The 27,926-nt window shown below is 36.3% G+C and overlaps 1 protein-coding gene and 1 long non-coding RNA gene across 2 annotated transcripts in view; one reads left to right on the plus strand and one right to left on the minus strand.

The window, feature by feature from the left end:
• Positions 1-27,926, plus strand: part of LOC115256582 (mucin-5AC-like) — a 385,160-nt gene that overhangs the window by 287,677 nt on the left and 69,557 nt on the right. Inside the window, exon 9 of the mRNA XM_029855360.2 lies at positions 27,089-27,560. Within this exon, the coding sequence (XP_029711220.2) occupies positions 27,089-27,560 (472 nt within the window). The remainder of the gene's footprint in view (positions 1-27,088; positions 27,561-27,926) is intronic.
• Positions 3,474-27,181, minus strand: LOC134285024 (uncharacterized). The gene is made up of 2 exons (XR_009996084.1): positions 4,449-27,181; positions 3,474-4,347 (listed from the first exon to the last, which is right to left on the minus strand). It is a non-coding gene; the product is annotated as an uncharacterized LOC134285024 (long non-coding RNA).

Here is a 27,926-nt window from a genome sequence, read left to right on the forward strand (position 1 = left end):
ATTTTAGCCGGAAACCATATAGGAAACTCACTGGAATGCTTACTTGAATCGCATCAAAATTATAAACCCTAAAGTTTTTTGGGTAAAGTTTTTTGAATTTTTTTAACAGTTGCCATTTTCGCCGGCTTGATTTCATCATCCAAAAATCTCAAAACAAGGAGATTTTTTTTAGATTCTGGCCTCATTGATCAACTTCTTCTTTCTCGTGGAGATCCGAACTTCACCTACCATGTCGTCAAACTTTTATCTTCTTGTCCAGACTCGAATCCATTCTCCAAAAGTATCCATGTTTTTTCCTCAAATATTAAGTTTTTCCTAACTCTTTTGAAAAATCTGCCTCATCGGCCAAATTATTCTTCGTTATAGAGATCCAACATAAATCTCCAGGTTAAAGTATTGCTCCGCTTATATTTTGTCTAATCGTATAAGTTCTATCAGTACTTCATTGTTCAAGTTCGGGCTTCTCCATTACTAGGCACTACATCCAGGATCAGGCTCTCATCGTTCATATTCCATCGCATAGTTCGTAACCCACCTTATCGTCCGGGTTCTGCCTAATTTTACAACTTTCACCTTTTATTCATGCTTGACTTAAGCTTCCAAAAGTCCCAATACGGATTAAAGTGTATGGTCATGAGCATGATTGTTCAGAATTTCCACATTCTTCACATTTTTTTGGATATTCTGCCCCATCGACCAAATTCTGCATCCTTTTTCTTCAGCGTTTACATTTTCGTACAGGTTCTGTTCCATCGTCCGTATCTCACCTGAGCACCCTGAGCAAACTTGATTTAGAGATACTGCCTCATCGACCAAATTTCTTGCGGAGATCCGACCTAAACGTTCTACCATCTCCAGTTTCTACATTCTCCGTTTTTTTTGTCTCATCGTACAAGTTCTACTTTATTGTTCAAGTCCGAGCATCTACTCGCTCAAAGTAATGCTTCTTCGTCTAGGTTCTATCTCAACGTTCTTAACTTACCTTATCGACCAACTTCTACCTAGGCTAGGCTAGGCTCGACCTCATCCTGCAAAAATCTCAAGAAGATTGAATAAGTATAATTGTTCTCGAGTTCAACTTTCTTGAGACTCTTTGAGATTCTGCCTAATCGACCAAATTCTGCTTAGTCGTGGTGAATCGCCCAGAACGTTCTACCGTCTCCAGGCTCACTTATATTTCGTACAAATTCTGCTTCTTTGTCCAGTCCAAGTTCGAGTTTTTCCTTTAGGAACGACGTCTGCATGTAGGTTTCATCTCATTGTTGTTGTTCCTCTGGGTATCCAAGTTCTATCTTCTCCTTAAGAAGACAATGCGTCTTCATCCAGGTTCGTCGTTCCCACCGTCCAAGTTTTAACATCTTGCCCTCCTTCTTCTTTCTTGTTCAGAGTCTACCAATCGAACTTGTCCTACAGATCCTATATTCTAAAAGTATCAATCTGGAACTGTAAAGTGTTCAAGAGATTCAATGATCGTGGTTGATAATGTGACATAACTCTAGATCTAGGACTTCAGATCTACAAGCATACTCAGACTTGAGTTCAACAATTTTGTTTTGGGTTATCCAACAGCTCTTGTAGTATTGATCATTATAAACTCATGGTTTCATGAGCTACCGCAACTTTTGAGTTCAACAACTGTTTTCGGTTATCCAAGAACTCCTGGCAGTATAGATCCATTGATCTACACGTGTAACCAATGGCATGATCCTATGCTGGCATAGGATCATGCACTTGTGTTCTATCAAGACATAAGTTCAAGAAGCGTTTCCAGAAATATAAAAACTACTTGAAGCACAGGTTTCCTATATACAAGCGAAGCCAAGTGATGATGATTTAGAAGATTTGGACTCACATGGGCTCATAAAGCCATATTCTACGAAGGCTTGAGCTCAACAACTGGTTTTGGTTATCCTAGAACTCCATGGTGATCTTTAGATCAGCAAGTGTATCCAGTGATTATCCAAGAGCTTAAAGCAGCAAAGATGTACTAATCTATACGTATATCCAATGACATGATGAAGCAGGTGAATGCTCTATCAATACAAATAGTCCAAAAGCGATTCCAAAAACTCCTTGGCGTGTAGATCTACAAATCTACAATCATAACCAGTGATTTTATGGGGGAGGTTTATGCTCACAAGGATTCATAGGGCCATGTTCTACTAAGTCTTGATTTCAACAACTGCTTTCGGTTATCCAAGAACTCCTACCAGTATTGGACTGTGGATTTACACTTATAACCAGTGCAGTAGCAAGATGGAGCAGATTAACGCTCGCATAGGATCATGAACCTATGTTCTATCAAGACATGTGTTCAACAAGCGTTTTCAGTTACCCAAAAACTCCTTCAAGCATACTTCTTCATATCTATGAGTGATATGAAAAAGATAAGATGGGGCAGATTTACACCCACATGGGGTCCAGAGAGCCGAGTTTAACTAAGTTTTGAGTTCAACAACTGTTTTTGGCTATACAAGAACTTCTTGGAGGTCTTCCGATCAGCAAGTGTCTAGACACTTTGGTCGATCTACACGTCTATCCAGTGCCATCATGGAACAGGTTCATGCTCGTATAGGATCATGAACCTGTGCTCTACAACGACATGTGTTCGAGAAGTGTTTCCAGTTGTCCAAAAACTCCTTAAAGCATAGACCTTTAAATGTACAAGCTTATACACTCATCAGTGATATGATGGGACAGAGTGATTCTCATATGAATTCATACAGCCATTATCTACCAAACCTTGAGATTAATTACTGTTTTTGCTTACCCATGGAACTACCATGAGTTCATAAAGCTATGTTCAACGAAGTCTTCATTTCAACAACTGTTTATTGTTAGAACTCCGTGGAGATCTTTAGATCAGCAACTGCATCCAATGATGTGATGGGAGAGGTTCATGCTCATGAAGCTTCAGACAGCTATGGTCTATCAAGACCTAAAAACTCCTCGGAGCACAGGTCTTTAGATCTACACGCGTAACCAATGACATTATGGTTATATGGTCACATGGGTCGATGTAGCCATGAGCTCATAAGTTCAACGACTGTTTTCGGTTATCCAAGAACTCCTGGCAGTATTGGTCTGTAGATCTACACGTGTAACTAGTGGCACGATGGAATAAATTGACGCTCTCATAGAATCATGAACCTATGTTTTATCAAAAAGCATTTCCAGCTATCGAAAAGTTCTTTGAAGCATGCATTTTCATATCTGCAAGCTTAATTGAAGATATGATGGGACAGATTTATACCCACAGTGGTCCATGGGCCATGTTCTACAAAGTCTTGAGCTCAACAACTGTTCTTGGTTATCTAAAATCTCGGTGGAAAAGGTCTATGCTCAAGAAGGTTCATACACGGGAAAAAATCCGCTGCTTGCAACCTGCTAAATGATTCATGGTTTCGCGTAAAATGTGTTTTTTCATGTTATAAATATACATACACCACAAAAAAAGGTCATAATTTCATGACTCATGTTGCCGTAACGTCACCTTGGCGTTACGTTTTTAATATTTATTGACAAAAATTTGTAAGTTAAGTCATGATATCATGCCCATGAATACCAGAACTATTAACTAGATTCATAAAACCAGAAGCGGTATTCATAGAACTAGTAGTTGTCATTTATGGTTCCAGTTTTATTAGCGAAATTTGGTAAGTCGGTTCATATTATCATGAAGTACGTACTCAAACTATGAACTAAATTTATGAAAGCTTGAGCATTACTCATGGTGCAAGTATTTGTCATTTATGGTACTGGATCGATTTGCGAAAAATGGTAGTACTGGTCATGTTATCATAAAGCATGTTCTAAATTTATTACCTAATGTTATAAAAACATAAGCAGTATGCATGATTCTAGTATTTGTAATTTATACTATCGGATTAATTGGTGCAAAGTGGCATTTAAGGTCATGTTATCGTGAAGCACGCACTCTGAAATCATGAACAAGGTTCCTGAATATTGAAGTAATTTTTATGATTCTGGTATTTGTCAATATTTATTCATCATTGTGCCTTCAACCTACTCAATAGCCCGCAGTAAATCGCGGGTGCTTTTGGGTAGATCTACCGCTGGGATTTTGAACAGATGAGCCTGCAAGAACATCCAGAGGGGCTTGCAGTCTGGTGCATACTGGAGATTCAAAACATATATCACTTGCATGCAAATGGCATGGAGGATGTGGTCTGCCTTGTACTCCGCTACCCCGAAAATAACGAGCACCGCTCCTTCTCCCCGCGATGTCCCAACCGAAACAATTTGCGGCTGCAAATTAAGGTTCTCGAATTTTTCCTTAAGGAAATCCAAGCGCGTGCTGATTTTATGTTCCATGTCGCCCGCCGTCTGCATAGAAAAGAAAAGATTTCTATTAAAAAAAAATATATATTTAATAAAATAAAGCAAGGCTTAATTGTATAAATTGTTAGTAGTAATAAATTCATTACGTGAGCTTGATTGTTCTGCTGCTGATGAAGCTGGCCGGAGTTTTGTGCCGGAATATAGAGTTTTTTCACTTTCAACTTCTGGAATGTAGTTCAATAATTATATAGTTTACTACTATTTAAGTAAGAACAATTCACTACACTTTTTCGAAAACCAAAAAAAATCTCACCGGAAAACACTGCCGCTCACAAAAGGCGTCTTGACAGAAGTGACAAAAATGGCGTAGGTGATTCTGAGCGAGGGTTTGCGTAACGCTTACAGTGCCCAAATTCGTTTGTTGTGATTCATGATTTTATGACTCTGCGTTATGTTTATACGACTCAGCGTCTGGTTGAGATGACTCAGCGTCATAGTTTTATGACTCAGAGTCATGCTACCATGACTATACTTTATGGTATTCAATTTATGAAAACGAGCTTATTTTTTTCATAACGCTTTTGACGGCCATGGCTTTTGTTGATGGAATCAGTTATTATTATTCATGATAATCGTTATTAACGTCATGATATCATGACTTGTAGTTACAATATCATGAAGCGACAAGTTTTATGATTTCATAACATTTTAGGCATGGATCCGGCAACGAATTTTTTCCCGTGTATGACTATGTTTAGATTCTTTATAGCTGTTATCGATTCTTCAAAAGTTTTGTAAGTCATTGAAGATTTATACAAACATAGGTTCGTAAAGATGTTTTCTAACAAGTCTTCAGTACGACGACTGCTTTCAATGCTCTGAGATCTCCTTGGAGAATAGGTCTTAAGATCTACACACGTATGCAATGGCATGATGGAGAAGGTTCATGCTCACATAGGTCCATAAAGTTTTGTTCGATTAAGGCATCAATTTTAAATGACTGTTTCCAGTTATCCAAGAGTTCTTTAGAGCATAGGCAAGGCAGGTCTTCAGATCTACAAGCTTAACCAAAGATCTTATGAGCACGGTGTTTAATGACACTTGCCCCTACAACTACGTCCTATCAAGTTTTCAGTTCTTCCCTACCGTCGTATCAGAAACAACAATATCCCAAGCGATGACGTAACTCGATCCCCCGATTAGCCAAAAAAACCAGTCTCAATCCGTCCCCAATTTATCGACAAGTTATGCAACCGCATACGAGAGAAACATGAGAAGCCTACAAACAGCTTGATGACGATAAAACGGCTTTTAACAGTTCAGTTCACCTGGTCCACCTTGATCCCCGTAGTCGTCCTCGCCACTCCACACTTCATCGTCGCGTCGGTGGTTCCTGTTTCGACCTGACCGAAAAACCCAGAAGTGTAAACGTAACTGGTTCCAGCTTAAACGAAAAAAAAACCTAAAAGAAAAACCTGCTCTGCTCAACCCAGCATCCTACTTTCGCGATCCGGTCCTATACGTGTCGTCGACCAGCCTCGATACCAACTATCAGCTTACATATTTAAATCAACCATTTCACTCTGAACTACTGTCACTTTCGTTAATACCCTTCCCGCTCGGGAGGGGGCTTTTGGGGTGGAATGCACTCACCTCTGATTTGAATTTTCAAGAATAAATCGACAAGTCAAAAGAATTTTCCAAAATTGTATTATTTGAAACAGGAAGGGTCAAACTGTGCTGGCACATTTGTACATATTCAACGAAGAGGATGAACATTGCATACCTTACGGCGTTTTAGTTGACGTTGTTTTCTAACGATCGAACGGATCGAACAAGTCGATGCACATTTGTACTGTTCCACAATTTTGACGTAGGACTACGCCTCTGTTTTTCTTTTAGTTATCCAGCTAAAACCAGCGAATTTTTCTCGAAAGTCTGGCGCATTTTGCCTCAAGCATGGCGCATTTCTCTCCTATCCCGCCCCATGAGGTAATAATACCTTGGCGGGCGCAAGCGGAACGCGACCAAACGGCAAGAGCAAAAAGGAATTGGGCGAAAGAAAAAAAAAAAGTGAAAGAAGTTTTAGATCGCTCTCTGCCAGCCACTCATGTCCGACTCGGAGTCCCTCATATGGGGGCCCTTTATTACCAACAGCTGCTGGCTGCTCACTGCTCGATGCGCGCCATTCGTCTCGTAAGGCGCGCGCAGATTACCTCATTTTAGCATTTTGGCGGCAGCGAACGTGTAGGAAACCCCCGCCTGCGCGCGCACATTCCACGATCTGGTTGTCCTGACATAACCGTCGCCCGGACGAACGACCGTCGTCTTTGTCGGAGGGAGAAAGACCTTCGCCCAGCATCTCTTCTGGTGTGGGCTGAAAGCAACGACCACGATCACGATGACGACCAAATGAAAGTGAAAGCTCTTGTTTGCACACATTTCCTCGATCGTCGTTGTTGGTTGTTTTTGTCTGTCAGTTGGCGAATCTGAAATTACCTAGTGGAATCTGTTGACGTGATCTGAAAATCGATTTTGTGGATCCATGTTTTGAAAGATACCCTGAATGGTTCGGTTTTTTTTAGATTGAATTTCTTTCTGTAGCTACTGATAGATTTTTGTGGACAAATTTGAAAAATTCATCAAATAATTCAGACATTTTTATAAATTTGTATATTTTTATTGATTTTTTTATTTTGAAAATAGTTTTTTTTTAATTCATTTTCAGCCATTTTGGCACGAGGCAATTTTGGAAACAATGGAAGTTTGTTTAATATTTTCGGTGATGTCACTGAGCTAAACTTAAAAATATCGAAAAATCGAAACATTTTTGAAAACTCTCCAAATTCTTGAAAATTTTATCTGTTTTATTTTGTTTTTATTTTTTTGTTTTTGTTTTTGCCACTCCACTGACATAAGGCATTTTTGAAAAGTTCATTTTTTTATTTTCTGTGTTGCCATTGAGCTGGACTGAAACATTTCTGCAAAAATATTGAAACAATCTTAAAAGTTTCATAAATTCTTGAATTTTTTTTTTATTTTTAGCCTCTTGCAGGTTATTTTCAATTATTAGTATTGTTTCTAGCAGTTTATTGCTTATGGGAACCCAATGCTTATGTTCAGTACAGCTACTCAACTAAACTGAAAGCTTGTTGAAAAAAAAACAAATATTCCTAAATATTTCCCAAAATTTTGGAAATTCCGGAAATGTATTCATCATGTTCAGTATTTTCACTGAACTAAACATAAAAATGTAGAAAAACTACGGAACATTCCTAAAAAATTACATTATGCTAAAAATTTCAACTTGTTATTTTTTGTGGAGTTATGGTAACGCTGAATTTATTAAATAAAATATTGAATCATTCCCAAATATTTTGTAAATAATTGATTTTTTTTTTTAATTTTAGCCTTTTTTAGTTTTTTGAGCTTTGTGTTGACTCTGGAAGCCATTTTGCAGTCAGATGCATAACATTTGTAAATATTCTACTTTTTATTAACTTTCATACTTTTAATCCTCTCTGGATAAAGCAAGGCATTTTTAGAAACTCTGGAAGTGTATTTTTTATGTTCAGTATTACAGTATTAAATTTTTGAAAAAAAAAATCGAAACTGTCCTAAAGATATTACAATTTTTTTATTTTTTTTTATTTTATGGAACTGAGGTTTATTTTGAAAATTGTTTGTTTTTTTTTATTCATTTTCAGCCTCTTTGGAAAGAGACAATTATAGAAACATTGGAATTTTGTTTAACATTTTCAGTGTTGCCACTGAGCTTTCAGTTCAACTGGAGAAGTTTCCTAAAATATTTACAAATTTTTGGAAAATTTATCTGTTTTATTTTATTATTTTTTTTTTGCGACTCCAGATGACATGACGCATTTTTGAGAAGTTCATTTGTTTTCATTTTCAGTGTTGCCATTGAGCTGGACTGAAAGATTTCTGAAAAAATATTGAAACAATCTTGAATTTTAGTTTTTTTTTATTTTTTATTTTTTATTTTTGGCCTCTAGTGGTTTATTTTCAATGTATAGCGTTGCCTCTGGCAGTTTATTGCTTCTGGGAGCCAAATGCTTATGTTCAATACAGTTACTAAACTGAACTGAAACTTTGTTGAAAAAAAAAAACAAAGCATTCCTGAATATTTCACAAATTTTTAAGAAGCTTCTTATTTTTAAATTTTAACCAAATGAAACGTGAAATTTTTGGAAATTCTGGAAAAATATTTTTCATGTTCAGTATTTCCACTGAACTAAATATAAAAAGGTTGAAAAACTACGGCACATTCCTAAAAATTTTACATTATTTTCAAAATTTTGACTTGCTATTTTTTGTGGAGTTTGGCAACTCTGGAATTGCATTTTTTTTTCTTTTTCAGTGTTGCCATTAAGATCGACTGGAAGATTTCTAAAAAATCGAATTATTGCTAAAAATTTTATAAATTATTGTATTTTTTTTATTTTTAGCCTTTGGTAAATTTTTTTATGCTCCGTGTTGCCTCTGGAAGCCATTTTGAAGCCAGATGTAAAACATTCGTAAATATTTCACTTTTTTAAAGTTTCATCCTTTTAATTCTCTCCGGATAAAGCAAGGCATTTTTTGGAAACTCTACTTTCAAGTTCAATTTTTGAAAAAAAAAATAGAAACAATCCTGAAGATTTTACATTTTTTGGAACTTTTAACTTTCTTGATTTTTGTTTTGCAACTTCAGATGACACGAGGCATTTTTGGCAATTCTGGAAGAGAATTTTCCATTTTTAATGTTGTCCTTAAGTTGGGCTGCAAGCATGGCTGCAAGATTTCTGAAAAACTATCGAAAATTCATAAACATTCAATAAGTTGTTGAAATATTAATTTTTTATGATTTATATTTATTTTAAGCTTCTGGCCACTTACTTTTTATTATCAGTGTTGCTCCTGAAAGCCAGTTGTTTATGTCCAGTAAGACCACTGAACTGAACTAATGTTTATTAACAAACAAGCAATACAATTCCAAATATTTCACAAATGCTTCAATTTTTTTTATTGTTTTCGTTTTTATCCTCCCCGAATAAAGCGAGGCATTTTTTTCAAACTTTGGAAGTGTATTTCTCATGTTTAATGTTGCTACTAAACTGAACATGATTTTTTTGGCAAAAAGTCAAAGCAATCTTAATAATTTTAGAAATCTCTGAAATTTTTACTATTTTCAAATTACTTTCGATTATTTGCAGCTGCGCATGAAACGAGGCATTTTAAAGAACTCTGAAGTGCATTTTCCATGTTCAGTATTACCATCAAACTGGGCTAAAAGCATTCTGAAAAAATATCGAAACATTAATGAATAATTTTAAAATTATTAAAATTATTAAAAAAATTTTCTTCAATTCTAATCTTTTTGGAGTTTACTTTTAAAAGATCAATGTTACCTCTTGAAGCCAATAGTTTTTATTCAGTACAGCCGCTAAATTGAGAAAAGCCAAACTTTCCAAAATGTTCCATGATGTTTTTTTTTGTTTTTTTTCTTTATTTTATTCCATATTTCTCCTTTTTCCTCTCCGGGTAAATCGAGACATTTTTGGAAACTCGGAAAGTGTATTTCGCATGTTCAGTGCTGCTGCTGAACTGCACTTGAAAGATGTTGAAAATAGTCGAAACATTCTTGAAAATTTTATAAATTTTTGAAATTTTTAACTTTTTTTCTTTTTTTTTACCACTTTGGATAAAACAAAGCAATGCTTTAGCAGCACTGAAAGTGCATTTTCAATGTTCAGTGTTTCCATTGAATGAGACTGGTAGATTTTCGAAAAAAAAACTATTGAAACGTTCTTAAATATTTTATTAACTATTGAAATTTTTATTTTTTTTTTATTTTTAGCCTTCGCCAGTGCATTTTTATTGATATGTGTTACCAAAATCGCTCCTTATGCAACTGATAGAGCTAAAAAGTTTTTTTTTTATGCAATCTGAATATAAATCAACCTAAAACCATAAAAATAGATCAAACTTCCAAATCAGATAGATCTACATGTTTTCGCCTCACTACTGAATGCCAATCACCCACGGGTAATTTCAAGCCACAATAAAACTCAACAATCAAGCCCCATTCCAAGCGACACTCTTTCACTGCTAGCCATACCGGCAGCCTTGTGTGATTGTACTACTGATGAAACTGAAAATGATTTAACATGTCATCGAGATTCAAGATTCAAGACGGGGGGACTGAGCACGATCCAATCAGCAGGCTCCACCATCCAACCGCACTAGAGGTAAAGATTGAGGAAGTGGAATCGTGAGATTGTTGCTTGCTTCCCGCTTAAGCAGGCCCATGGCTAGCTAGCCAGCCAGCCAGCCAGCGATCGAAACTGGTTCGAGTAGTGGTCACGAACGACCACGAGCAAAAGTGGATGGGGATAAACGTTCCGAAGGGGGTAACGGCAACGGAAGTGGGACAATTTGTAATTCGCGGAGGTCGTCTTACGTGCCTGCTCTCGGCTCGGTAAATCGAGAGGTAGGGGAACAGAGCCCAAAATGCCAAGATGGGGTAAAATGGCCCAACTCATAAAATCATTCCTGAATGGGACTTGATCATTGATATAGGTGAACGGTGTCAATATATGTTTGCATTGAACATTCTTCTAGATGCTAGGCCGTAAAACCCACGGAAAATCTTTTGATTTCCCAATGAAAATTGGCAACTTCCGGTTTTCCGTGCTTGCAATTAAGGTTTTCTGGTGATTTTATTACCAGCCAAGTGTTTCCAACGAGATTGAGGCACGCATGGAATCGCATGGTTGTTGATGTCTACGCTTTCCATGTTAGGGGTCATTCAAATATTACGATCATCGTTTTGCGGGGAGGGGGGTAACACTCCATGTATTGAGTAAACGAAAAAACGTGACAAAATGGTGAAAGTAAGTCGAAAATGCCAGAAAACTGATGGACGTAATTTTTGAATGTTTTCATGAAGTGGTATCTTACCCCATGGCAGATGGCCTTTTTGCACCACTTCCGTTTTACGAACCAGTTTTTGAAATCGCTAAAAATCAATGAAAATGCAATGATTTACTGAATATTTTTGCTGAAGCATCGAGCAAGTATTGTCTAGTTGCTGTTACCACTTTGAAAGCCTAACAAATGAGGCTATACATCATTGAAAACGATGAAAGTTTGAAAAATGGCATATTGCCCCACTTTCCCCTACGGTAGCAAATGAATCTGTCGGAATCTGTCATCTGAGATAAACTAGCCTTGGGCCAAAACTCTTGTTAAAAAAAATAAAAAAAAGGAACGAAAAATTTAAAAAAAAATGTGATTAGCTCTTAGCTTACATCTGTTGTCTAATACTGATGGACTATTGCCAAGACGACAACTATACGAAGAGACGCATGTACTATGATCCAATATGGATGATTTCGTCGTTAGCTCTCGTAACGTGACAGAGCTGAGCTGAGCGAAAACGATGACGGCAGAAGATAGTCGATCAAATTTGCATATGTTGCATAAGTGCATTTACTGCTGCAGTGGGCACCACCATATATCGATTACGAGAAATGAAAGACACTTTGGGTGCTCAATTACTGGTCTCATGTTGTAACCATATGACATCAGATACCTTTACGGAAATGAAGGGCTTTTCTCAAACTGTGCTCATCGTTTTCCATCATAACAGTTTCCGTCATAGCAGTGTTGAGTCTTTGATGAATTTTCAAACTGCATCGTAATCTTCAATTACCAATGACAAAACGTTATATGGATTCAAACAAACTTAACTATGTCTTGTAAAAAATGTTTAGGGCATTATGAGCTGAAACATTACTATTATTATCAACTTTATTAGGGTGATTTCAGCCCTTTTATGTAATTTCTTGGTTGCACACATTTCCTCGACAGTTGTTGGTTATTTTTGTCCGTCAGTTGGCGAGTCTAAATCTGTTGGCGGAATCGGAAAATCATTTATATGGAAACAATTCTATAAGTTGCAAAATGTTTTGGAATTTTCATTTTTTTTTTAATTTTTTTTTTCGTTTTAAATTTCCTTGGATGGAACGAGGCATTTATGGCAACTCTGAAAGTGTGTTTCTTATTTTCAGTGTTGCCACTGAACGAATTGAAAAATTGTTGATAATAATTCGACACATTCCATAATACATCACATTTGTTTTGAATTTTTATATTTTTTTTCCTTTTTTAACTCCCCGGATAAAACGAAGTTTGTTTCTCTTTGTAAGTACAGTTCTTTGTTTTAAGTCTCTCCGGATGAAACGAGACAGTTTTGGAAGCTCAAGAAGCTTATTTATCATGTCCAGTGTTGCCACTGAACTGAATTTAAAAATGCTGAAAAAAAACGAAAAATTTCTAAAAAAAAAACGAAAATGGTAACATTTTTAGCTCACTTTTAATTTTTTTTTGCCACAAGGCATTTGGGCGATGTGTTCAGTATTTAAATTGAAGTTCTTATCAAAATTTTTCATGTTTTGCATCGATCTTTGTTTGGAGATAAAGCAGTCGTGGAAATTTAATTGATAATTTTAGCATTTCTACCAGAATCCTTACAGTTCAGGCAAAATTCCCAATTCAGTATAACTCCATTTACTGTTTAAAGCTCTAAGTGGATTCCTGCTGGAAGGGTTGGAATAATGTATGGAATCTTGGACGTACGGAATATCAGATAATGTATATCTGCTAAAACAGTCACGAGATTTTCCTAATCTCATGGCTTCAGATTCAATTCTAGGTGCAATTCTTGAAAATTTAAAAAAGTCCTATAGCAACGCTTCACAAAAGTTCTAATAAAACCAAAAAAAACAGTGACCTCTTAGGGGACCTCTTAGGAAAAGAATCTCAAATAACCAATTGGTGAAATTTTTGATTATTTCGTCAAATACCTTTATCTTGTTGAAGGAAACAAACTTTTGGAAGGCCCAATGATGGACTCTTGTGAGAATTTCTAGAGAAACACTGAACGAATAGTCTCTTAAAAAATTTCTTAGTGAAATGCTTTCCAAATTTTCTGAAAGAAATTTACAATACTCAAAAACGGGAAAGCTCATGAAATTCCTGGTGAATTTGTTGATTGGCCTGTTGAGCTCTAGATAATGTGTGGCATTACATATCTACATTCTTTATTATACAGATTTTCAGATTTTTGTTGATGATGTTGTGGAATGCTGAATAAACTAAATATTTTGAATTTTTCAAAAAAATCTCCTGAGGTACAAATCCCAAGTAACATTTTGATAGCCAATTAGTATTGTAGAGGTTTTGACAACCGTCAACAATACCTACTACCTTTCAATTTGGTTTTATGTTGGTTCTAATAACCTCTTCTAGTCTATTTGACTAAAAAATGTTACTTAGCCCATGGAAATGTTGAATCAGAGAAATTGTAAAAGAAAAATAAAATAAAATAAATCTCCTTTGACATTTCTAAGGAATCTCCAGAAGAATCTCCAGTTGATTTGAATGAAACATCAGAAACTTCAACTGAAAGTGTTGGGCTGTTTGAAAGTGTTTGACTTTAGTATTCTCCCAGGCAAAAAAAAAGACAAGGCAAAATAAAATTCCCTCAGTTTTCAAGTTTTTTCCAGGGGTGAGATTCGGAATTTTATTAAATTTAAATACCTCACAGCTACGAGTATGCTGTCTAATGGTCTTTTTGAGAAGCCCTACAAGAATTATATACAAAATCTTGAATAGTTAATTCATTTTTTTCAGAAAATGAGCTTTTAAAAAAAAAATCCGCCATATCTCAAAAATTTCAAAAACAGTAATTCCGTAGTAGTTTTTGACGTGCGTAACAAAAACTTCTCCAGACATTCCGTTAAGAATTCTGACGAGAAGCTTGAGTGCATTTGCTCGAACAGCGCATTGATGAATGCAGCCATAATAATAAACACTAGATCTTTGACGTTTTTTTTTCCGAAAATTTCTTAAAATTCTCAAAAAACTTCACCACAGCGTAAAAGAAGTCCCTGATTGTTCTAGAAACGCTTTCTGAGAAATCTCTTGGAATTCATGCTAGAATTTCTTATGCCTCTTCAGGGGAGATTCCTCCAGGAATTGATCCAGATATTCCCCTGCACTTTTTTCAGATATTTCTCCGTGGATTTCTCCAGCAATAAGAGTGATTTCTTTGGAAATTTCAATATAAGTTTCTCAATGATTCTTTTAGGATTTTTTTTTCAAGAATATATTCAAGAATTCCTCTTGGGATGCTCCTACGGATTTCTCAGGAGATTACAATATGGATTCCTTCAAACAATATTCAAGGGATTTGTTCAGGGACTCCTCTAGAGGTTCAAACAGAAATTACTTACGGTATTATTTTATGAATTCTTATCGGATTTCGTCCTGTAATCCCTCGCGTAATTTTTCCAGGAATTCTTCCATAGATTCCTACAAATCTTTGATCTGAAGTTTCACCGACAATTTCTCCACAAATTTCACCTAGACTTTCGCCAACATTTTTTCCGGTGCTTCTCCTGGGTAGAAACCCACAGAGATATATCCAAAGAATTTTCCAGCGATTTCTCTATGGAATTTTCCGAAGATTCCTTCTGGAATTTTGATAACTGTTGCGATAAGCGTGCTTCCCCTTTACTGGCACAACCGCTCCCAGTATGTATTGTGTGTTTTGGGCAAGCGGTACGCAATGTTTTCGACGTGGAAGACTTTGAAAATTGAAGCCGAAAGACAGCGCAAAGAGAACCAGTTGCGCTAACCGATTCTGCTTCCGCTGTCATCTGCTGTCTTCCGTCCGTAGACTACAATTACTATAATCTCTATGGAGGCTGTGTTTCAGTAGGGGTGTCATGACAAGCGGAAGAAGAAGAAGTGCTATTGTGCAGGGCGAGTTTTATTTTTTTTTTCTTTTATCTGTATTAACTAGATGTTTAGCCACAGGCTAATTTATCTCCGGACCCACGGTTTACTTCACTTCCAAAGGAAGAACTCACATGTTGTGACTGTGTCGGGAGTGGGAGTGGGAGTGGGATATCCGATTTTGTCAGCCCTAAATTCTTCCAGGGACTGCAAATATTGGGTCCTCACTGTATTCATCATAATTCCTGAACGAGATCATCCCAAACGAGTACCCTGGCTTCCACCCATTACTACATTCGGCTCCGTAAAGCGATATACGTGATTGAGCCTCAAATAAATGAACTACATAGATAAAAAAAATCATGCCATTTTTTTTATGGATCATTGATGAAATCTCTGGGGTTACTTCTGGAAGTACTCTGAAGAGACTCTTAAAGAGTTTCTTAGTAGAAATGCTTCCATTTTTTTATTTCTCAAAAACGGAAAAACTCATGCAATTCGTGGTAAAATCACTTGAAGAAATTTGTAGCGTGACTTGACGCTTCAGAGCTCTAGATAATGTGTCATTATCAAAGTATTAAGTATGTTCATATTGTAAAGATTTTCAGATATTTTTTTTTGTTTAAATTGAGAGGATTGCTTGATAATTTAAAAAAAAGGATTTCATAATTTTTTTTAGTTTTAAAGCTAAAAAACTCTACAATTTGTGCAAATAACGTTATTCCGACAAATTTTGCCAGAAAATACTGAAGCTGTTGCAAAATATAAATATTCCAACTGAACCAAAAATATTTCACAGCGTTGGCAAAAGTTTTTGATTTTCTTTGGGAATTGTTATACAAAACTCTCAAGCATTTGTAGATTGTTTTTGATTTGCTGAAAACAGTGTTTTATCAGATTGGACGTCTTTCTTAAGAAAATTTTCTAAATTTTCACTTGCTTTCCTAGATCAGACTGAAATTTTGCGATTATTTTTCCTAAAGGCGAGATTTGCAATGACTAAATCTATTGAGGTACTCCATGCACAAGAAGCAGAGACGTGGAGTATCCTCCTGAAATCTGTGAATATATAAAAAAAATTAAATGCTCATCACGCAAAAGAAATGCATGAAAGCTTCTCATCTTGCGATCGTTTCTAACAAGTCAATGGTTTATCCGACAGTTTAGAAATTTCATCAAACCTTCAAATAATAGACAAATTCTGAAAAAAATTAAAAAAGGCCTTAAATTCATACTGAAAAGCCTTGATTCACACTAAAAGTTTTTTTTTCTTTTTTTTTTATCTTTATTATCGAGACTTTCAGCCCGAGGTTGGTTCGCCTCCTCTTTTATTTTTCCTTTTTTTCAAGAATCTTTACAATTATGCAGCATTTGTATCTGCCTTGCTTTTCCGTACTCTGGGTCATGCGGGATTGTTAAAATGAGCTCCAACTAATCTTAAAAGTATTGGCGAAACATCTATTTTTTTTTTAATTTTGCAAAAATCTAAAAAAAAATCGCAATTTGAAAATGTTTTTAGATACCTCATGCAACGCATGTTAATTCCGACAAAAATTGTATAACTAAACTGAATTTCTATTAATGCAGTCATGAAATTCTAGCAAATTTCGGCTTAATTCATGGAATCTCTTAGAAACTCAATGTTATTAGAACCATCTAATAATGAATTTAGGACATTTTTTAAAATTCACCAAAAACCTTATCACAAATAAAAGTCTAATATTAATGGAATACTGAATTGTGTTCCTCATTGTTTCAAACAAGTCTGGTTCGATCCAGTCTGAATTAAGACAATTTTCGAGAAATTTTCTAAAAAATCGTACTAATTAGCTTACACTAACATACAAACCTGAATACAAAGACATCATGGAGTGATTCCAAACATTGTTTGTAGAAAGACAGCACTAGAGATGATAACACAGTGACGCAGTGAAGGGGGAGTTCTCCAAAACATCGGTCGGCTAATGATTTGTTTGCAGCGGCGATCCTGATTAACCAGAATACCAAAACCGTAACACAAACAGAAAAAAAAACAGTTTCAATAAAACAAAACATTTCGTCATTTCGAACAAAAGTGTATTTATTTCTTTTTTAAGTTCTAAGAATTGTCCTTATAGTGTTAAGATAGATGTGATAAGACTAGTACTGTAAGATAAAAACAACCCGGTTAAGATTAAGATTGTCATGCAGCTCTCAACACAATCCACCGCACGATACCCTATTCTTTTTCGTTTCACCATGTCAAACAATGTTCACCTTTGTTCAAACTTGCATGAGTGTAGAAAATCACCCAAAACTATACCGAAGCACATGATGTTACTTTCACCTAAGTGAATACAATACAACACTCGAAAGGCATCCAAGAGACTGTTTTCAACAGAACAACAAACAGCAAATGAAGAAAAATTAAAAAAAATAAACAAGATTTCAAATAAAGTTAAAAATTGAACACCACGCCACCCCCTTTAAGGAAACAGATTTTGATTCGTCCATCTCAAGATTTTAAAATTTCTGTGCGCATGTGTCAAACTGAATAGCAGAAAAAGCGCGTATGATGTGGAAGCCTCAGTGAAAAATTACATTATTTTGATGGAAACAATCAATTTCTCATTTTTTTTTTGTTTTATCTTGAAATATTTTCGACAGATTCAATAACCGTATACTACTATTTTCATAGAATTTCTTTTTTTACTTTTGGTGCTTTAATATTTGTGGTTTTTATATTCGTTTACATTTATTTAAATGTTTTTTTTTTCAATTTTTCCTTTTTTTATTTTAGTTTTTTTTTATTTTGTTTTCAAATTTATTTTCATTTCATTTCATAGTTACACCACTAACGGAAAAATGCTGTTTAAGCATCTCCTAGAAAATTCACATCCATATCTCCTCTGGGGATGCCTAGTTTTCTTGTCTTTCACATGTTACTAAAATAACAAAAAAAAAATGTAAAATTTCACATAAAAGTATGAAAGTGTAATCAATAACCACAAAAATCTGCTACGTTTAGGAAGGTATAAAAATGAGGATAAAATCAGACGAGCATGATCGTCTCAAAGTAAAGTAACAAGCCAGTTTGGAAAGTCGCACATTTCCTAATAAAAACACCGAATGGCAAAGGCAAAGGCGAATCGACAAAGGCGTTGTAAATCCCATAAAAACCGCTTAACAGGCAAATCCTATATAGTTGGCAACCAATCAAAACTCGAAGAAAATCAAAAGATTAAAACGCAAAACAGTGCAGTGTGATGAGGAAAACCGACACTAATCTCCGTCTCTCAAGTCTCAATGTGATGCCGCGTCGCGCCGCACCGAAATTAATTGAACCAATTTTCGAGCAAGTTTGGAAATTAATTAATTCGGTATGGAAAACCTGCTGGCCGTAGGCCAGGTGTCACAATAGCCCACTGACTTCGCATTGTAGCCGTCGGATGCCCGACCACTTGAGCCGGCGAGAGATATTGTTTGTGAAGCAATCCGCAGCCAAGTGTGGGAACTTTTTTTCGACCATCCGATTTGCGTTTTTTTTTTTCTTTTTTTTTTCTTTTTTTTGTTGTTACCCCTCAGGGGCAACTTTCACAATGCGATTGACCGGAGCAATCACGCTGCGTGGAGCAAATTGGGAGGTGCATTTGCGTTTGCACGTATGAAAAAAGTGCCTTCGATGATTGACGTGTGTGTACTTGTGATGCACATGTAGATTTGATCGTTGCTGAATGTGTGGAAAATTTTGGCTCAAGTTATGCAAATTTTTTTTTTTTTGCAAGCATTTATCTGGAATTCCTTTCAGATGGGGGCTGCTACCTAGAAGCTTCTTTCTGGGCGGCTTCTAGGGAATCGCGCTACTTGGGCGGTGGCTTCTATATTCGTCTGTTTTCCACTATAACTCAGTCAAATTTGAACCAATTGACACAACTTTTGGAATGTTGTGAGATAGGTATAGTTTCTACCCGTGTACAACATTTCAAATCAATTCGTTCAAAATTGAGTGAGTTATAGTGGAAAACAGACGAATATAGAAGCCACCGCCCAAGTGGCGCGATACCCTATCTAAAAGCCCATCTCAGGGAGGCGAATTTCATGTCCTTCTGAAAGTTTCTCCGAAGGGCAAAAGTCTCCCTCTAGGACCTTTTATCTTGAAGTCCTTATAAAGGAAACTTCTTTCTAGAAGTTAATCTAAATTAATTAAGCTTCTATCTAGATCTCCCTATCATAAGGGCTTGTATCTAGATTTTCTTCTTAGAGAGGCCTCTATCCAGAAGTCCCTCTCAAGGGGCTCCATCTAGGAATTTCTGTAAAAGAAGCCTCTAATTAGAAGTCCCTTTCAAAAACGTTTCCATCTAGAATTTCCTCTCAGAGATGCGGCTATCTAAAAGTCCCTTTTACAGGGAGTGTTCCCATCTAAGCCTCCCTCTAGAGGTCCCTCTCAGAGAGGCCTCCAACTAGAAAACCCTCTCATGGAGAAAGTTTATCTAACTCACTCTCAGGAAGGATTTTATCTAGGAGCACCTCCTGAATAGGGTTCTATCTAGAAGTCCCTCTCAGGGTGGCTCTATCTAGGAGTCCTTGTCAAAGACGTCTCTAACTAGAAATCCCTCTCAAAGAGGTCTGTACCTTGAAGTTTTGCTATCTAGAAGTCTCTCTCAAGGATCTGTATCTAGAATTCCCTCTCAGAGGAGCTCCAATGTAAAAGTTCCTCTCAGGGGGCCTTTATCTAGGAGTTTCTGCCAAAGAAGCCTCTAACTGGAAGTCCCTGTCAGAGAGGTTTCTATCTAGAGTTTCCTCTCAGAGATGTGGCTATCCAAAAGTCCCTTTTACAGGGAGTGCTCCCAACTAAGCGTCCCTCTAGATGCTTCTATCTAGAGGTCCCTCTCAGAGATGCCTCCAACTAGAAGACTCTCTAATGGTGGCTCTATCAAGAATTTCCTCTCAGATGTGTTTCCATCTAGTATCCCTTCCTATGAAGAGGCTTCTATCTAGAAGTCACTCTCAGGGAGGATTCTATCTAGGCGCACCCCTCATATTGGGTTCTATCTAGAAGTCCCTCTCAAGGTGGGCTCTACCTAGGAGTCTCTGTCAAAGAAGTCTCTAACTATAAATCGCTTTCAAAGAGTACACTCTTGAAGTCCCTCTCATCGAGGCCTCTATCTAGAGTTTACTCTCAGAAGTGCTGCTATCTAGAAGTCCCTTTTACAGGAGCTTCTATCTAGAAGTTTCTCTCGCGGAGGCTTGCATTTAGAGTTCCCTCTCAGAGGTGCTTCTATGTATAGATGTCCCTCTTAGGTCAGCCTCTTTCTTGGAGTTTTTGTCAAAAATGCCCCTTAATAGAAATTCCCCTCAGAGAGGCTTCCATCTTGAATTTCCTCTCTGAGGTGTGGTTGTCCTAAAAGTCCCTTTTACAGGTGGTCCTCTCAAAATGCTTCTATCTGGAGGTCCCTTTCAGAGAGGTCTCCAAATAGAACACTTTCTCATGGAAGCTTTATCTAGAATTCCTGTCATATAAGTGTTTCTATCTAGTATTCCTTCTCATGATGGGGCTTCCATCTACAAATCACTCTCAGTTGGCTCTTTCTAGGAGTCTGTCAAAGAGACCTCTAACTAGATATACCTCTTGAAGAGGTCTATATCTTGAAGCCCCTCGCATGGAGGCTTTGATCTAATATTTCTTCTCGGAAGCGCTGCTATCCAGAAGTCCGTTTTACATGGAGCATCTTTCTAGAAGTCTCTCTCGAGGAGCCTTGTATCCACAATCCACTCTCAGAGGTGCTTCTATACATAAGTCCCTCTCAGATCGGCCTCTTTCGTGGAGATTTTGTCACAGGGGTCTCTAACTAGAGGTCCACCTCAGGGACGCTACTATCTAGAATTGCCTCTCAGAGGTGCTGCTAGCTAAAAAATCATTTACAGGAGTTCCCATCTAAAAGCACCTCACAGGAGTCTGCCTAGTAAATCAAGCTAGAGGTCTAGAGGCCTCCAACTAGAAGACACTCTCATGGAGGCTTTTTCTAGAATTTCCTCTCAGAAGTGTTTCTATCTAGTATTTTCTCTTAGAGGGATTTCCATGTAGAGGTCACTCTCAGGGAGGTTTCTATGTAGGAGCCCCCCTAAAATTGGGACTCTAACTATAAATCAAGGAGACTTTTATCTTCCCAAGTAGCACGCATGCTGTACATTAGTTCATTAAGCTGTTATATGACCAAATTAAGTCATACAAGAGACACATAAGCTCATATAGGACTTCTGTGCTACTAGGGTTGTACCAAACGACTGCCCGTACAACGACTGTTTGGTCAAAATCATTTTCTTATCATGTGCCCATAACTTCTTCATACGTATTTCAAGTGAACTAAAATTTGGAATACTAAAGGTGCATTGATGAAATTTTGAACAGATTCAAGCAAGCCATAAAAGCATGTTATGGACAAATTTTAAAAATTAAATCTTTCAAGAAATTAAGGATGAAATATTTTTCATTTTTTTTTTTTTTGAACGCAAGCTCATACTTGAAGTGTTATTGAGGGACCTTGTATGGTTTCATATCATTACTCCTGGAAATAAGAAATATCTGTGTATGAAATTGACGATTTTAAAAAATTTATCAAATTTTGCATAGCATTTTTAACATCAAGTTTTCTAAACTCGGTTAGTTGATGATCATTTTTAGAATGCTTTTCGAAAAGTTGGTGAAACCCGGAATCCGTAAGCTCTTCTGGATTCAAATGTCGTAAAAAGAGAATCGTCTGAGTTTGAGCCAGAGTTTTTGAGAATTTCATTTATTTATTTTTTCTTCTTTTAAAAAAAAACTCACAATTTCAAATCTTTCAGTGTGATTTTGTAGATATTTCTGTTTTTCTAAAAATGTCTTGAGCAAACTTTTTGTTGAAGCATTCATTTTTATGATAGTTTTTACCAAAAACAGTCAGAACATGACTTTTTAGGTAATATTGGAGCTTAGGGCGATTTGTTACATGTTTTTACTCCAAACCCGATACAAAGAATCACGTTTAAGGATATAAAACACAGTGGAGGATTTTTTTTTTCATTTTTTTCTTCACATTAAGAACATTCAAACATTTTTAATTCAGAACTTTCCAAAAATTGAAGTTTACTGCTTCCGATTATTTAGAATAAATTATCGGTTAAGGCCCGAAACAAAACATGCAATCGTTTACGATTTTGCCGAAATTTTCTTTTTTTTTTCTAGAAAAACACGTTTTTTTCAACAGTTTTTTTAAATTATTCCATGTTAAAACATTTTTGAAAGGTACAGTTGATACACATCATTTTTTAAATTGGTCAAGCGATTCTGAAGTCACCGAGCCCAAAAGAATTGTCAAAAAAAGAAAAAAAATACACAAAATCTTTAAAAATTCAGATTTTGCATAACTTTTGTAAAAATTTATTTCATTCGAAAATAAGAAAGATTCATAAAAAAAAATCGGCTCAAAATTGAAAAAGCTATTACACTTAAGGTGAAAACACCTCTTTATTACTCGAAAATTCACCTTTGAGGCGTTTGCACCACCTCCAAATCTCAACATTTTGACTCAAACTCAGAAGTTTCTCTCTTTTTATGTTATTTAAATTCAGAAGAGCTTACCAATTCCAGGTTTCAACATTTAAAAAAAAAGCTGCGGCCAGGAGTAGAAAACGGAAACGCGAAGGAAAAATATTACAGTAGAACGAATTTATTTTCGACTTTCCATTCAAATATGACAATTGGGAATCGATTTTTGTGCAATTTTTAAATTTTGAAAAAATATAAAATTTTCTTTTTTTTTACTTTTTTAAAATTTATGAAGATTGTCCCACATACTCACCAATATCTTGACTTCCATCAATCTGATGGTAAAGTGGTGTTAAGATAACCGAAAGACATAATAGTCAGCTTTATATTCAAGCAGAAAGATTTAAAATTGGTTAATTGCAACGCAAAATATTTGAATTTCAATAAGTTCCATATTGTTGAAAAAATGTAAAACTCGATTTTCAGGAAAAATACAAAATATGCATCGTGGAGCGGACTTGGTTGGATGGTTAGAACACGTGACTATCACGCCGAGGACCTTTGGATCGAATCCCACTACCGACAAACTCACAAAATGTGAGTTCTTCCTTCGGAAGGGAAGTAAAGCGTGGATCCCGAGATGAACTAGCCCAGGGCTAAAAATCTCGTTAATACAGATAAAAAAATATATGCATCAAAGTTCACGACTTTTGTTTTATTTTGTAAACTATTGTATTCTGCCAAAAGTTTTCGAGAACTTGAAAGCAGTTTATTGTAATTTAACATTTCAAAAAACGAAAAAAAAGTCGTATACAGTTCAAAGCGAAATTCGAAATTTAACAATATTTTGATCGAATAAAGTGTCATGTTTTAAAACTTTTTTAAACACTCTTGTTGTAAATTCAAATACTGAGCTACATATGCCTAGAATGCCTTTTGCATTTTTGATGGTGAAAATATGCACCCAAACAAGATCACTTACCAAAACTTCAAGTAAAGACATGCCCCAAGCAAAAAAACAAAAATCAACTAGTTTTTCATTTGTTCCAAGTTTTGTTAAACTTATTCAATTTATCTAAACAAAACTTGTTCGATCTTGATCAAAGCTTCAGCAAAGTATGTGAAAACTCCACCAGTTCGAAACTTTGACCATTCGTTGATATCCCACTAATAATGAAGCTGTCCAAACTTCAGCAAAGATGTTTGTTAATCAGATGAAAGAAAAAAATATGGTTTTTATTACACGCGCACATCATGCTTAGGGCCCATATAGCCGAGGCGGTAAACGCACGGGTATTCAGCATGACCATGCTGAGGGTGACGGGTACGATTCCCGGTCGGTCCAGGATCTTTTCGTAAAGGAAATTTCCTTGACTTCCTTGGGCATAGAGTATCTTCGTGCCTGCCACACGATATACGCATGCAAAATGGTCATTGGCAGAGGAAGCTCTCAGTTAATAACTGTGGAAGTGCTCATAGAACACTAAGCTGAGAAGCAGGCTTTGTCCCAGTGAGGACGTTACGCCAAGAAGAGAGAGAGAGACATTATGCTTATCATAGCAGCACTTTCTCTGAACATAAACAACGGTGCAATTATAAAACACTCGAAAACAAAAAAAAAGAAAAAATGACTGGAAAATAGTTCCAGTTTAACGTTTGAGCTTGTCGCAACGAAGTTAGGCGATTATTATTATCATATCTTTATTATGAGGAAATTCAGCCCGAGACTGATTCATCCCCGTAAATTTTACGACACAATCTACTGAGGTTTCGTGAATATTTTTGTCAAACATGCAAAGTAAAAAGTTTAAAACTAGAAAAACACAAAATTTGAAAACGAAAAAATATAAAAATATATGATTTGAGCATTTAAAATTAGTAAAAGTAGTAGTAGTAATCTGAAAAAAAAAATCATAATGGCTCAGAAAAAGGTGGTCTTTCGTATAAAATAAAAAAATCAATACATTATTCAAAATTTAAAAACCCAATGAGTCAGTTGGGAACGATCTCTTATGTCTTTACTGAGAATTTTTTTCTCTAATGTTTTACGCAATTGTTTTGCAAGACGAAGTACAATGTTTCGTTAAAGAAAGTGTAATCTCTTTTGAAGTTTTTTTTGTTGAAAATTTTAAAAATGTGTTTATAAATTAGATTGTGAACTGAAATTTCAAATTTTACTTTAACTCAAGTCAGCGTTCTGATGTGTTCGGAAAAATTCAGCAAAAATTCAGTTAACTGATTACAGATTATTGGTTTCAAGAATTTCCAAATGTTAAAAAAATGGAAACTATGTGTTTTCTCTGGATAAGGACAAAACGTCGAACGGCAAAATGTCAAATGTCGAAACGTCGCAAGGGAAAAAAATGTCGAAAACAAGTATTCTAAGCAAACAGTGAGTCCTTTATTGTTCTAAAGGAAGTCCATTCTTTCACTTCCCAATGTTTCGACATTTTGGCATTCGGCATTTTGTCTTTGGTTGAACGTATTGTCACCCAACAGATTTCTCTATAGACGACAAAATTAAATCTTCAATATTTCAATTTTCCAAAAATTTCAGTTATGGATTAACATATTTACATCCTGATTTCATACTAGTGCCCAACGTGAGCTACAAAATAAACCAAAATAAAAGGTGTACATAATACACCTGTTTTATATTGTAATGAGAACTCTTGCAATGTTACTAAAGTGTTAAAGACGGATTTTTTAAGTTGAATTCTTTAATATCTCAAAAAATGTGACAGCTACAATGTACCCTTAAATGAAATGCGTATTTTGTCCTACAGAACAACTCTGTTTGAAATATTTGGAAAATAGCTAGAAAAAGTTACAACAAGTAAACTGACTTTCAAGGGTCGGTCACAAAAAAATGACCCACAGTTCCAAAAATTGAGCTGAAGGAACAATCATTTGTTCGGCATGTTTGCTCAAATTGGTATTTCCTACAACTCCACTTTAGGCAAAATTGGATGCATTTTCTCATGTTTTCCGTTTTTTTTTTCTTATAAATAACGGCACAATATTTTAAGAATCGATTTACATACATATGTACTTAGAGGAAGGATCAGAGTATCTCCTGATTGTTTTCCTGGTGGAAAAGGTTTTAAAATGTTTTTCGTTTTTTTTTTTCAAAAAACCATTTTTTTCAAAACTTTGTTTAAAAACTTCGTTTTTTTTTTTGGAAAAACGAAGAACATTTTCCACCAGGAAGATAAAATCAAATCCCCTAGTGCATATGGAAACCGATTTTCAAAATATTTCGCCGTTTATTGGCCGATGCAAATATTATTTTTCTTTTATGTCCGAGACCTCTCATCAGGTACGAGGGGGGGGGACAAAAATAAATAAGGAACAAACGAAAAAAAAACTATTGAAAAATTGGAATTTTTACCAACTATTGAAAAAAATATTTTTCAACTATTGAAAAATAGTTGCTTGTAAAAAAATTGTCTATTGAAAATGGAGTCATGAGACGCCATGTTTTTTTTTCGCCCCTTCAATATTTTGAGATTTTTGAAGGGGGGGAGGGGTGACATTAAACAAATTAAATATTTGCATCGGCCTTAATAAAAAAAAAAACAAAAAAAGGGGGAAATGCATCTAGTTTTGCCATTAGCCATAAACACATTATATCAATTTATGTCAATTTCTATCTCACTTCTAGTTCGATTTTACATATTAGTGATACTTCCAAAATATTGTCACCTTTTATCTGGCTATCCCTTCGAAACTAGATAGAATTTAAGTTATGGAAAAATATTTTGAAAAGTATCACAATTTGACCAAAATGAGCATTCTTTATAAAAATAAAATCAAATTATTTGATTTCAAAATTTCGAAAATGTAACTCGATGGTGCTTTTTGTCAAGGTTAAAAATCTAGCTAATGCACCCTACTGGGTGCTAAAGATTATTGGCCAAAATCGTTTGTGATGCTTCGTCAAAAATCAACTTTTGCCAAATCGTTGCCAAATGTATGCATCCACCTCAAATTATTGGTATAAGTCTTGGTCTTCTCAAAATCACAAGTTTTATAAAAGCCTTAGATCCACACTTGAACATTTCTTATGAAAATACAGTTTACGACTAGATCAAATCAGCACATGCATAAAACGTTTCCGAAGGCACTTTCTTCAATATGTATAGCTTTTCTCCCAATCACAAGTAAATAACTGCATGCTTCCTTTATCTCCGACTTTTCCTAAGGCGCATCACTTCAGTTTCCAAATGTGCGTTTTTAAATTATTGAATAATTGAGTTGTGTGTAAATCATCTTCCATTCAGCGTTTCCCAACAGCTGCTCAATAGTACTATCGTACTGATATTCCTGCAATTTCTCTCCAATTCCAGCCATAATATCCACAAACAATCAGAAAAACAACCAAACCAACCGAAAACTTCACTTTATTTAACTAATTAGCACTTTCCCCTTGCTTCTCTCACTTCCTTCCCGACCACCCGGCGGAAATCCACCACACAGGTTCGTCCTCAGTTCCGTCCGTCTCTGCGACGCCCCATCGCAGGAGGCCCCAACACGGCGACGACAACGAGCGCGACCCCAACTTCAGCGACGACCGCACGCAACAAGAGCACCCGAGGATCTGAGAGCGGCGAAGCTTCCACGACCGACTCGAGCCTCCTCCAGCAGCAAGCGACGACGACGGCAGCCTCCACCTCGCTATTGTCACGCCGTAGAAGGCCAACAACATACCTGAGCAAGCTGAACAGCGCCAACCGTCAGCGGCCGGCCGTCCTCAGCCCAGGTGGCGGTGGGCCTGCAGTAGGGGAGGAAGCGGGTGATCAAGCTGCTGCTGATCAGCCGAAATCGACGCGGCCCAAACTGACGGCCGGAGGAGTGCGTCGGAAATTTGGACCCACCAGAACAACCGGTTCGGAGGGTGGTGCTGGTGGTGGCGAGAGGGGTACGACCACTACCAAGTCGCCGGATCTGGGTGAGTAGTATTTTTGCTGTATTTACTATTGCCTACCTATACCTACCACCCCTTTGTGAACATCGAGTGATCCAATCCGAAATGAACATTCCATTCGATCGCGCGCGCGATCGAACAGCGCGTGCATGGTCGATTGTCGCCTCGCCACTCACTCTGACTGGAAGGTGAGTGGTGGGATACCGAATGCGCAAGAAATGAAAATAACGCGGCTGAATTATTAACACCCATTCCATACTTCTCGACGTATGATTTATGATTATGGATTTTTATTTATTCGTGCATTATTTTGCTTTGATTTTTTGTCAATGTCTACAAAACATTCATCAGAAATTATAGCTTAACTCTTTTGGAAATTACGAATTCTTT

This window comes from Aedes albopictus, chromosome 1 (genome assembly GCF_035046485.1).
Source record: "Aedes albopictus strain Foshan chromosome 1, AalbF5, whole genome shotgun sequence".
In the NCBI taxonomy this organism is placed as follows: Eukaryota; Metazoa; Arthropoda; class Insecta; order Diptera; family Culicidae; genus Aedes; species Aedes albopictus.